A 12,514-nucleotide genomic window follows, 5' to 3' on the forward strand; every position below is an offset into this window, starting at 1 on the left:
TAACATCTCAATAAACTCACAATTAAGTTGGATTTTGAAATGGCTATTAGAATTGATTAAGTGTGATTGTGTCCATTCTTTGATATGTAATATGATGATGTGACATGTTGAGATTGGAGGGGTAAAACTTGGGTTTTACAGCACATCCTTGTTGAATTTAATCCCTTTATGCTCTCTCCAAGTACAAGGTAGATTAATCTGGGTAGCTCCTCACTCCTCAGGTATGTTCAGAGGCAAAAGTGTCTATTTCCTTGCCTCAAAGTTGAAACAAGAAGATAAGAGTAGGGGAATACTCCTATGGGAGAGGACATGTGTCAAAAAAACCACAAGCTATTCATGTGGAGAGCAAATGTGACATGTGCAAAACAATAGGATAAATCAATGATACATGCTATGTGGAGTTGTACATCTACAAATGGAGTTTATGCTGCCAGCATTCCCAAAGTCCAGAAGTGTGTGCAAAGGAACCAGATATAATGGAGTTGTTTTTCAGTATAGTCTGGCACATTTGGAATCAAAGGAATCATTTCGTGCATAGCAGACACCTAGCAGATTGCAATGCCATACCAAAATAGGCTAAGAACTACCTACAGGAATATCAACAACTTCATAAGAATCCACAACAGAAGCAGTATAAGGTATAAGGAATAGAAAGCACAAGTTGGAATTTCTCTCCCAAGTGGCTACTATAAAATCAATTGGGATGCAATCTTAATGAGGACAGTAACTGCATATGCATTTGGATAATAAATTGAAATGAAATAGGGAGGGTTACTGCAGCAATGTGTCAAAGAAGGAAATTGGTCTTTGATGTTAGGACCAAATGCCAAGCTTCTGTGCAGGCTATATCTAGTTTGTGAGAGACATTGGCTTACAACATGTCATCATTGAGGCATTCCAACAATAGAAACTTAATTACAATTACTTCAATGTTGTACGATTTCCATAATTAAACTTTTAGCCACATGGTTGTATTAACCCATGAACCTTAGATTGTGTTATTTTCTCCTAATGACAATTAAATTCAATCATCAATCAATGCACCAATATTACTAAGCCTAATTGAAGAAAATTGTATCTAAGTTTTGCTCTTATAGATAAGGCTTGAATAGCCAATAGTTGGATTTAAAGCATGGAAAATCAATTATTTACAAACAGAAAATTTTACGAAGTAGCCAACTTGTTTAGCCAGGAAAACTAGGATTGTTGAAATTGATTGTGTTGGTTGGAGGAAAACCCTAGCTTCCTAAGCTGAGGCCTTACATAATGATTTAACATAATTTATGGTATAATAAAATTTACTCTCTTTTATTGTGGAGGAAAAATTGTTGGGCTGTTGTGAAGGGATTGAAGTTAGTTGGGCTGGTCATCACACTACGGTGCTTTAAAATTTTAGTCTGAGCCTAGTTAATTTGGGTTGGCTTATTAAGGATTTACTTACCTTTTTGAAAATTTTAGATGGGCCAGTCACAGAAAAGCCCAGCTCAGTAAGTCTAGGGAAAAAAAAAAACAAAAACCAATAAAGAAAATGGCGTGGCCCGGGTTCGAACCGGAGACCTTCAGTGTGTTAGACTGACGTGATAACCAACTACACCACGACACCTTTGTGAAGAGTATCGGAATTTAATTAATTATAGGTAAATATGGGCTAGATTGATTACCATGGCAGAAATGAACCAAGCCACGGACTGTATGCTATATAAACGTCAGATGAGTATTATATTTACCATTTATGGCTATTACAAAATTGGAGTTGTAATAATTGGGGTATGGTTGTTAAGATCTTTGTAACTCAACTTATTAGTATTTGGTACTGTCAAATGCATGCCAATAGAGATATTTACAATTGAAATTTCTATTCTACCATTATAACTATCAAATTATAAAAAAATAAAAAAAAATAATAAAAAGATATGGTTGCAAGAATAGGAAAAGGAAACAGATATTTTATTTTTTTGAAAAAAAAAAATCCGAAAGTCGGTACGTGAGATTAATTAGGCAAGCCACGAGAAGAGATGTAGAGCCCATATTTAATGCAGACCTGTTCTTGTTGTGGCTGTGGGAATAATTAATAAATTTGTCAGAGTTGAATTCGATAGAAATTAAAGCCGTTTTTTTTTTTTTTTTTTTTTTTTTTTTAAGAGCAGCTCCTTTTTAAGGGGGATTGAAAGAATATAAGTATTGGGTATCTTATCGTGATTGTATAATTTGTATTATTTTTCGCAAACTATCTAAGTTGAATCCATATATAAGTGATGTAATCTAGTAACAAGTTGATACATATGAAAGTTGTGATAAACTATATAGTTGTAGAAGAATTGTTTAGAAAAATATCAAAACAATCCATTCACTATAAAGAGCATACAAATTGAAATGATAATAATGTAATTAGTGTGTGTATATATATATATATATTAGTTTACTCACACAAGTAATTGTATAATATTTCAAGAGTAAAATAATATTGTACTCCATAACATAATACTACTTTTTCATCACATAAATTCATAGCGAGATTCATTATTCATGTAAGATGAGAATGGCAACATTATTATATTTCTGAAATATTGTATAATTTTCCTTCTTACGGATAATACTTGAAGTTTTTTCTCAATCTTTCTGTTTTATCCCTCAATTAAAGCTAAATGCAAAGAAAAACGAAATTAGAGAAAGAGAGCTAAATGGTGTCAGTGGGGTTTTTTTTTTTTGGGTGATATTAAATTATTCACTTTATTTTTATATGTCATTATTATTTTGAATTTGTATTAAATCTCATTAAATTAAATAATAGGGCTATTTTCAAAAGATAAAAGATCGGAGACCAAGAATCTTTTTGAGAGTTATTGATTTTTTTTTTTTCATATTTATAATCAGTTACAAATATGGGAATGGTGATTTAAATTATAGACTCCGGGAGGTGCCAGGTTTATTCAATTTACTTTTTATCCTCATTATTTTGGATTTTGATTCAATCACTTTCAATTAATTAATATGTTATATTTGATATTATAATAAAATGGACACCAAAGAGCTCTATTCCAATTATAGGTAAAATATCTTGAATTTAGTTTTTGTTATACATCAATTTGTAAGATGTAGGTAATAAAATTATAATAGCTGTAGCATCATTCAAATTTTTGTAACATCTGTTATTATTTTGATTCGATTTGTTGTGACTGATGTATAATAGAAATAGACGAGTCAATATCTTTGCAGGCAAGTATGCATTCACATTAGGAAAAATGTTGTAATAAAACAGTTGTCCTATCCTTTCTCAACCAAACATAGAGGCAACAAGTTAACAGCCGCAAGAACAGTTTAAGCTCATCAAAGTACACACATGCAGTGTCCGATCACACTTACTACGTGGTTGTTTGAAGTAGTTAAGAGGTTGAAAGAAAGTGAGGGAAATTCAAAGCCATTGTTTTGCTATCATCGCCAAGGTTTTGTTTCACTACCTATAAAAAAGCATAAAAAGAAGTGGAGGACTTTCCAACCCAAGTATACAAAAGCCAACAACAACAACAAAAAAGCTGTGTCTTGGTTAGCAGTCTTCACTGAAAACCCAATGCTTTGATCCCACTTTCTCTATATCTATCACATCTATCCTACCCCTTTCAGCAAAAAAGCAAGAGGGAAAAAGAGATGGCAGGCATTGCAGCTGGTATTTCTTCTTCTGGTGTGCTGCTTAGAGCTAGAGAGTCTGGAAGTAATGGGGCTTCTTTGGTTCAGTATAGTGGGCTTAGGCCGAGTGCCAACATGCCAATTGCTTCAACGAGGCCCAGTGCAAGTTGGTTGATTTCTACTAGAGGTAAGATTCTACGGTTTCCAAGTTTTAAATGTGTGTGTGTGTGTGTGTGTGTTTTTTTTTTTTTTTTTTTTTTTTGCTTAGAGAGTATAATGTTTGTTAAGCATCAATGTAGTTTACTAAGCATGGAAAACCAAACCTATAGTGATTTTGGAAGAGATCCATGTGATTATAAAATAGAAGGGAAGCCACTAAAAAGCTAAAAAAAGGAATTGCTTTATCTTCCAAACCTACTTTTTAATTAGGCCTAATCTCAATTGGCCATTAGATTTTCCTGAATGTTTGTGACTTTTCAGTCCTATGTTCTTTTTTTCCCAATTGTAAAGTTCATATCTTCCTATTTATTATGTATTGCTTTTACCGAATTTTGTTACGTATTTTATTGGTATGAGAGCAGATATAGTTGATATTGGATGAGCATTCACAGTAAAACATCTAAAAATGTTATCTATTTTAATAACCCACTTTATAATACACTTTACAGCAAAGGTTTTATATTAACATTCAACACATTAAAATAATATAAATAACACAATAAAATAATATATCTAACACAATAACCAACAACCACAACCATCAATACATTAAAATACTCTTTTTTTTTAACACTCCACATTAAAATATTATTTTTTGTTTTGAGTTTTGGGGTGGACTGCTATAGGCATATAGCAGCCAACTGTAGCTCAAAGTTAAATTTTTTTAAAGTTTAGCTGCTTTGATGTAGCCACAATTTTGGAGAATTGGTTGCTAAATTGTCTTTTTTGTCAATTTAGCAACCTCACTAGGATGCTCTAATGATCTCTCTTTGGTGAGTTCTACTTCTTTCTATAAACTTTTTGGATTGCTCTTTAAATGACAATTTAAGGTCTTGTGCACTTGGTAGGGGTACATGGTGAAATGTATATCACTCAACCATGAGAATGAAGTTCTCTGATGTAAAATGTATCTGATATTGAGAAAAGCCAAAACAATATTTTGGGTTTTACACCTCTTAAATTGTGTACCTTGTAGATGAAGTATATCCAATCCCTGTCTATCATATCTTTCCTTACCTTGTTTGCAATGACAGAAATGGGAGTATCTGGAACTCTCCCCATCATTGTAGCAACATGGAATGAGTATTTCGCAATGCCTCATCAAACTAATCGGGGCCAGCAACATCATGTTCTAGCTATATTTTGTTGACTAATTTCCACCCTCACTTTGTCTCCCTAATTGCAACATTTAATAGCCACCGTTTTGGCTGGTGCACTTTAATGTTCTTCTTTATAGATACTGTTTGCAATTTCTAAATGTGCTTATTCTTGATTTATCTTCTTTTAATTCAGCCACTCTTTTTTTTTTTTTTTTTTTTTGTAATGGTTGATTATGTATTATACATGTTTCTTTCAAGCTTGACGTCTAGCAGGGCATTATCTTGGATTATTACTAACTTGTTTTTTATTTCCCATTCTTAGCTCCAAAATGCAGAATAATTAAGGCCCAAGCTTCAACAATTTCAGCTCCCACACGGGAAACGGATCCTAAAAAACGTGTTGTCATAACAGGAATGGGCCTTGTTTCGGTTTTTGGCAATGATATTGATACATTCTATAACAAACTTCTTGAGGGGGAGAGTGGGATTAGCCTAATTGACAGGTTTGATGCATCAAACTTCTCCGTCCGGTTTGCAGGTCAGATTCGTGGTTTTTCTTCCAAAGGCTACATTGATGGGAAGAATGATCGCCGGCTTGATGATTCCTGGAGGTACTGTTTAGTTGGCGGCAAGAGGGCCCTTGAAGATGCCAACCTTGGAACTGAAGTTCTTGAAAAAGTTTGTCATTCTATGAGCAGCACATTGTAGTTTTATCAGCTTGTACATTAAGCATTATAGATTTATCATTTTGCATGCCCTGCAGATGGATAGAACAAAAATTGGAGTTCTAGTGGGAACAGGCATGGGAGGCTTAACAGCTTTCAGCACTGGAGTGGAAGCTCTAATCCAAAAGGGATATAAGAAAATCACACCATTCTTCATTCCTTATTCTATCACCAACATGGGTTCAGCATTGTTAGCTATAGACACTGGCTTAATGGGACCTAATTACTCCATTTCAACTGCTTGTGCAACGGCAAATTACTGCTTCTTTTCAGCTGCTAATCACATTAGAAAAGGTGAGGCAGAAATCATGGTAGCTGGTGGGACTGAGGCTGCAGTCATGCCTACTGGGGTTGCTGGGTTTATAGCTTGCCGGGCTTTGTCTCAGAGAAATGGTGAACCCCAGGGAGCTTCGAGACCATGGGACAAAGATCGTGATGGTTTTGTCATGGGAGAGGGTGCTGGAGTGCTGGTACTTATACAATCATACAACGTTCTTTCAATTTAATGCGATTTAGCTCATGTATTTTCTTCCTGTCCTAACAATAGTTTGTCTAAATCTTATACTTCTAACAATACTAATTTTTTGTAAACCAAAAAGATTATGGAGAGCTTGGAGAGTGCAATGAAAAGAGGAGCTAAAATATATGCAGAGTATTTAGGTGGTGCTATAACATGTGATGCTCATCACATGACTGATCCTAGGTCAGATGGCCTTGGAGTTTCATCTTGTATAAAGAAGAGTTTAGAAGATGCTGGAGTTTCTCCTGAAGAGGTAAAACTACTCATTGACCTCAAGGCTAAAGTATTTCTCAACATCTATATTGAGATATTCTATAAGGTCATATACATTCTGATATATATAATCATTTTAAATTTATGATTTGCAGGTGAACTATGTGAATGCTCATGCAACATCTACACTAGCAGGGGATTTGGCTGAGATCAATGCAATCAAGAAGGTTTTCAAGGACACATCAGAGATAAAGATGAATGGGACTAAGGCAAGAAACCTAAAGGCCATTCCATGTGAAACCAATTCAAGTCTTTTAATGAGAACATATTCACCAAATTAAATGGTCTAAAGTGAAAAATAGCTAATTTGTTGTTGTTTTCCTTGTTTCAGTCAATGATTGGACATGGCCTTGGTGCTGCTGGTGGGTTGGAGGCCATAGCAACTATAAAAGCAATTAACACTGGCTGGTTGCATCCAACTATTAACCAAAATGTACTACACCTTATTCCTTGATTTCTCATATTCATATGCGTCATTTTAGCTAATTCCAATGGTTTCTTAATGCATTTCATGTTCGTATATTTTTATTTCTTTTGTAGAACTTGGAGCCTGATGTTACAATCGACACTGTCCCAAACGTAAAGAAGAAGCATGAAGTGAATGTTGGTATGTCAATAACCTTTGTGCGTGTTTGTTTTGTAGGGAAGTTGATGAATTGCTTTCAATAATATTTTGCAACAAGAAGCAGTTTTTCTTTATCATTTTATGTTAATAGTATCTGAATGATGACATAATGGTACATTTATTCCAATATTTGACTAATCAAAATTTTCGATTTTCTGCAGCTATCTCGAACTCATTTGGCTTTGGTGGGCACAATTCAGTGGTTGTCTTTGCCCCCTTCACACCCTAAATAAAACTCAACCCCCCCTTCACCTTTCTATAATTAGAATCATCAATTTTGAGATGTTAAAGTTGTTGGAAGGATAAAAGCGTTTACATGAGTATTGCAATCAAGTGTGCTATAATGAGTCCTGAAGGCAATGTTCCCTTCATCATTGTTTTGATGATTCAGATTTAGTGATTTTTTTTTCAGTGAATAAAATATTCATGCCAAATTTCTCTTTGTTGTTCTTGTGTATTTGTGGGCTTATTTGCTAAGAATGGAATTTTGGATTCTATTGTTACAGACTCATGTCTAGTGGGTATGACTTGTCAGATTCAGGAAAACAAGTATGTTTTTGCCTATGGACTGATGGATACAAACTTTAAATGACATTATAGCTGAAATTACAAGGACACATAAAAGAAAAATAAATAAATTGATTTTGTTCATGGATCCAGTTTACTTCTAAGAGTTCATGGCATTGAGACCCTTCCAAGCCTTTCTTGTTTTGTTCATTCTGTGTCAAAGTCTCTAAAAGAGACGGTCCATGAGGGTCCCATCCCAACATAGTGGTGCCTCCTTTCAAGTTTCAACAATGTTTCCATGAAATGACAGGGGAGATCATAGAATGTGAATTCAAAGTCTTGCCTTCTGTAATTTGACTCAGAAAAAAGGATGATTATGAAGCTTGGTTTGACTGAATGTACAAAATATATTTAGTTACATAATTATTTCCTTAATTCTGCCATTTTCCATTAGCTAGTCCTGTATAACTCTCCACCTTCTATAATTCCAAATTTATCTTACTATTTTTTTAAAAAAAAAATTGATGATACAAATTAAAAGGAGGATATAAGTGAAATATACGGCAAAAACCTTATTCATCACATCAAACCTCAGGAGAATGTATCTATCAAGTCTGGAGGAAACTCTTTACATATATACACTATAGTACTCCAGGGCTAATCAAGTTACAATTCAAATTCCTTGTAATTACTTCTATAGTCTAGTTTGACCTTCTTTTTTTCTTTTCTTTTTTTAATACGGTCCAGTTCAACCTAATAAACACCTAATGTAGGATTCGTTACACGACCTCGCCACACCCATTTATACAATTTAATTCACATAATCCGGGCCTCTGGGGTACAATATGTCCTTTAAATTGCATCATTGCATGTGTCATCCTTTGCTTTACTATGTATCACTGTATGGATGGAATATCACATTCTACCAATTGTTTGAGAAAGAATGTTAATCATAGAAGAGAGGATTAAATATGATAAGCAGGTTCTACTTTAGCAAGCCAACTTTTGCAATTACTTGCCCGCAGAAAGGTTTGTCAAAGAATCACTTTGGACGATAATTTTTGGCTGGTTGAAGTGTGCCCTTTGAGATTCTATTTGTAGATAGCCTAGAAATAAATTAAAGTAATCCAGCTTTTACACTGTCATTAAAGTTAGTAAACCCACTAGTTTGATGCTGATTACTGCTCTGGTGAATATGACCAAGAACATGGGTAAGCTTGATGTTGACATTGAGGTCTTAGTTACTGTACCATCTCTTCTAATCTATTAAATTAACTAAACCCCTAAATAAGGTTCCTATGATAATACGAATGGATTAGGATGTTATTACCTAAATGACTTTTCAATCTTTTTTTAATCCCAAGCCACATTATAAGGGCCTTTAACACTAAAGCATCATGAGTTTTATAACAATTTATTAGTATAATGAAATATTTAATTGTGGGAATATGCCTTTGGAAGATCCGGAGTTTACTTCTGCAATTCTGTGCCATGATGTATTCTCATATCTGACTTTCAAACGTTTTGTAACCATAATGAAGATTTCAGTCTGCAATTTATTAATCATTCAATCCTTGCCTTTTTACTACTAGTCCAAAACAACTTGATGCAGACTGAAATTTCCATAATGTTACTAACTTATATTTTAAATATATCATTCTGATTCCCAAGCATATAGAATAAACCTCATATTAAAAATAAGAGATCAAATATTTTTTGAATAAAAATTTAGGTATATTTTCATAGAATAATAACTGATGGAAACCTTCAGACCACAAATTACAGAAGTTGAAGCATAAAAGGGCTTTTATCAGGTTCATTGAACTAAGCCAAAAATTGAAACTGGAGTACAGAAACCGACTGTTGAACATGTCATTGCCTGAATAAAACAGCCAGATGAGTTTTAGGGCTGGATGATGATAGAATATGCTGTACTGAGTGCATAAAACTCACACTTTTGCGAAATTAAGGGAAGTGATTTAGCTAATTGTAAGTGGTAGAAAAAAGTGATGGGTTTATGTAAAAGTGATATAGAGCCAATTACAGTTTGCTACATAAGATAATTGTGAAAATAGGTATGGAATTAGTTGTAGTTCTAAAATAACTCAATCTATCCTCTTCATGACCAATCCGCCTAAGGAGACACCCAAATTCACACTCATTTTCATAACATGTTTGAGTGTCAAACTCGTGATTGTATATCAGTGCTTACACACATGACCACCATGGGTTCTTGGTGAAAAAGTGGATTTGGGTATACTAATCACAAGCTGACACTTAAGCATATTATGGATTTGGGTGCATCTCAGGAGTTTTCCCTTCCTTACACCTCTTCGAGATTGAAAAAACCTAAATAGGATAAGGCGGATTGGGTAACACGGGTTTTTTTGTGATACCTATTTTTAGGCTAGTGGATTTCAAGCTTTTGAAAATCCTTATTAAACAATCGATCCAACTCTTAGCCTGATTTGGATCTTGGAACACCATAATGCGACATGGTATTAGTGGAGGACCAACAAACCCGACTAAGCTTATCATCAATTGCAGGGGTTGAACAATATTGAATCATATGATTAAATACTAATAACATTGCAATATCTCTATAAAATGTGCCCATTAACAAAAAAAGCCACCACTAGCACTTCCCAACAAATTCTGAAACCAAAACATGCATCAACTGTGTAAAATGTTCTTTAGACCCCACAAAGAAAAAAAAAAGTGAAATGAAATCAGATCATGACGATGTTGAGCCCTTCAGCATCAGAAACTGGAGAAGAAAAAAAAAAAAAAAAAAAGACTTGAACGACATACAAATGTCCCTCATAAAATGTTTCCAACTGGCAATTGGAGATTAATTTCCCTTTCAGAAATTGCTTAGAAATTTTCAAAGTAAAGAGTTTATACACCAAATTTTGGAGTTACATTTAAATCGGTTCCTTAACTTTCAAATATTTCAATTTTTTCCATTGACTATTTTAAATTAATAATGTCAATATATCCCTTCTACCACAATTCATTACATTTTCACTATTAACCCGCCTAAAAACAATGTATTTTCCCCCTTATTTTATTATGTATCTAAAATGATATCGTTTTTAAAACCAATGTGTTAACATATGTTGATAGAATGGACACATTGAGAATGTTGTAATATACTGAATAGTATAAATTACAAGTTCCTCAAAAATAATAATAATAATAATAATAAATTACAAGTTTCAAAAGTTAAACGATCTATTTAAAAAAGGACCCAAATTAATGGGTATAAATAATATTTTAACCAAAATTCATGGAGAACCAAAAAAAAAAATCTCAGTATCTTTGTTCCTGCACCCACGTCACATTTTTTTTTTTATATAAATACTTTCACCATTAGTAATGTTTAATGAAGGTGTTCAAATATGCTTAGTGAACAGCTGGTCTTCTAACTTCATAAAAAAAAAAAATTTTAAAAAATTTAAAAAAAAGTTGGTCTTCTTATAAATTGTCATCAACCTCAATTTGACTGATGAAAACGAAATTCAGCCATTCTAACACGGTTCAGCAACTAATTATGCTTAACTTCGTATTGTTGGTCGGTAATCTAACATTAACCCTGCCCCACATCCTCATATATAGAATATAGAGAGAAAATGCCATATTTAATCTCAATATTATAAAATAAAAAAAAAAAATTTAAGTGCTTGTCTTGAATAAAATGTTATTTTCACACAAGTAAGTTGAAGACATTGTTATATATTTAAGTCCTCGCGTGCTTTTGACAGCGATTGCTAACATCATGCTAACGGCATGGCTTATATATATATATATATATATTTTTTTTTTTTTTTGAGAAACCAATCGAAAGTCTGGGAATAGTCATACGAAACCATGAAGGATTAGTGATGGCCTCGTTATCTGAAGTCGTTCCGCTGCCATCCACAGTCATTGAGGTAGAAACTTTGGCAGCACGCCGAGCTGTGGAGTTCGCACTAGAACTAGGATTTGAGAACATTGTCCTAAGGAGACTCCGAAGTTTTAATCAAGCTTTTGAACAGTTGCAGCAGATCATTGGCGCCCTTTGGCCACATACTCAGTGATATTAATTTTCTTGCTTCATGTTTCACTTATTTTAGAGCTACACACGTCAAAAGACATTGTAATAAGATTGCACACTCACTAGCTAGAAAAGCAATCTTATACTCTCCTTTATCCGTTTGGATGGAAGATATTCCACCAGAACTCGTATCTATATTTTAGGCTGATTTGAATAGCCTTCCATAATAAAATGACATGGCTTATAAGATCTTATTAATTACACTTTGATTTTATATAATCTAATATATATGGTTACTAAGTATAAAAGAAGTATTATAGTCTGTTTGAGATTCGCTTATTTTACTGAAATTGAAAATTTTTTACTGAAAGTACTATACATAAAAGTAAAAGTTATCTGAAATAGTACAGTGAAACTCATGAAAAGTATCAAAAAGGTGGTCCATAAATGGTACTAGGGTCTGTTTGAGATCCGCTTATTTTACTGAAACTGAAAACTTTTTGCTGAAAATACTATAAATAAAGGTAAAAGTTAGCTGAAATAGTACAATGAAACTCATGAATAGTACCAAAAAGTGTAGCTCACGAATAGTAGCAAAAATAAACTGAATAGTAAAATAAGTTGACAAAAATAATTTTTATCAAACACACACTTAGGATGTATTTGGATACTGCTTAATTGCTGAAAATTGAAAACCTTTTGCTGAAAACACAGTAGTAAAATAATTTTTAAAAGTGTGAATAGTATAGTGTGACTCAAAAATGCATTGGTACGCGCGTTTTTTGCATTTTTGGCTTGGTCATGAACGGTGACATGGGACCCAGCCAAAAACGCAAACGCTGAAATGCACACTGGCCGCTACGCAAACGCACACTAGCTCTAAAT

At 33.5% G+C, this 12,514-nt stretch overlaps 1 protein-coding gene and 1 non-coding gene across 2 annotated transcripts; one reads left to right on the forward strand and one right to left on the reverse strand.

Moving 5' to 3' along the window:
* Positions 1 to 1,529: 1,529 nt before the first annotated feature.
* TRNAV-AAC (transfer RNA valine (anticodon AAC)) lies at positions 1,530 to 1,603 on the reverse strand. Its single transcript has one exon. It is a non-coding gene; the product is annotated as a tRNA-Val (tRNA).
* A 1,815-nt stretch (positions 1,604 to 3,418) lies between these two features.
* On the forward strand, positions 3,419 to 7,543 carry LOC112024871 (3-oxoacyl-[acyl-carrier-protein] synthase I, chloroplastic). The gene is made up of 8 exons (XM_024057522.2): positions 3,419 to 3,811; positions 5,266 to 5,621; positions 5,707 to 6,138; positions 6,268 to 6,441; positions 6,557 to 6,670; positions 6,793 to 6,894; positions 7,002 to 7,068; positions 7,248 to 7,543. The coding sequence occupies exons 1-8, from the start codon at positions 3,646 to 3,648 to the stop codon at positions 7,313 to 7,315; spliced, it is 1,479 nt and encodes a 492-aa protein (XP_023913290.1). The 5' UTR covers positions 3,419 to 3,645; the 3' UTR covers positions 7,316 to 7,543.
* The last annotated feature ends 4,971 nt before the right edge of the window (positions 7,544 to 12,514 follow it).

Source organism: Quercus suber, unplaced genomic scaffold (assembly GCF_002906115.3).
Source record: "Quercus suber isolate HL8 unplaced genomic scaffold, Cork oak 2.0 scaffold_218, whole genome shotgun sequence".
Classification (NCBI taxonomy): Eukaryota; Viridiplantae; Streptophyta; class Magnoliopsida; order Fagales; family Fagaceae; genus Quercus; species Quercus suber.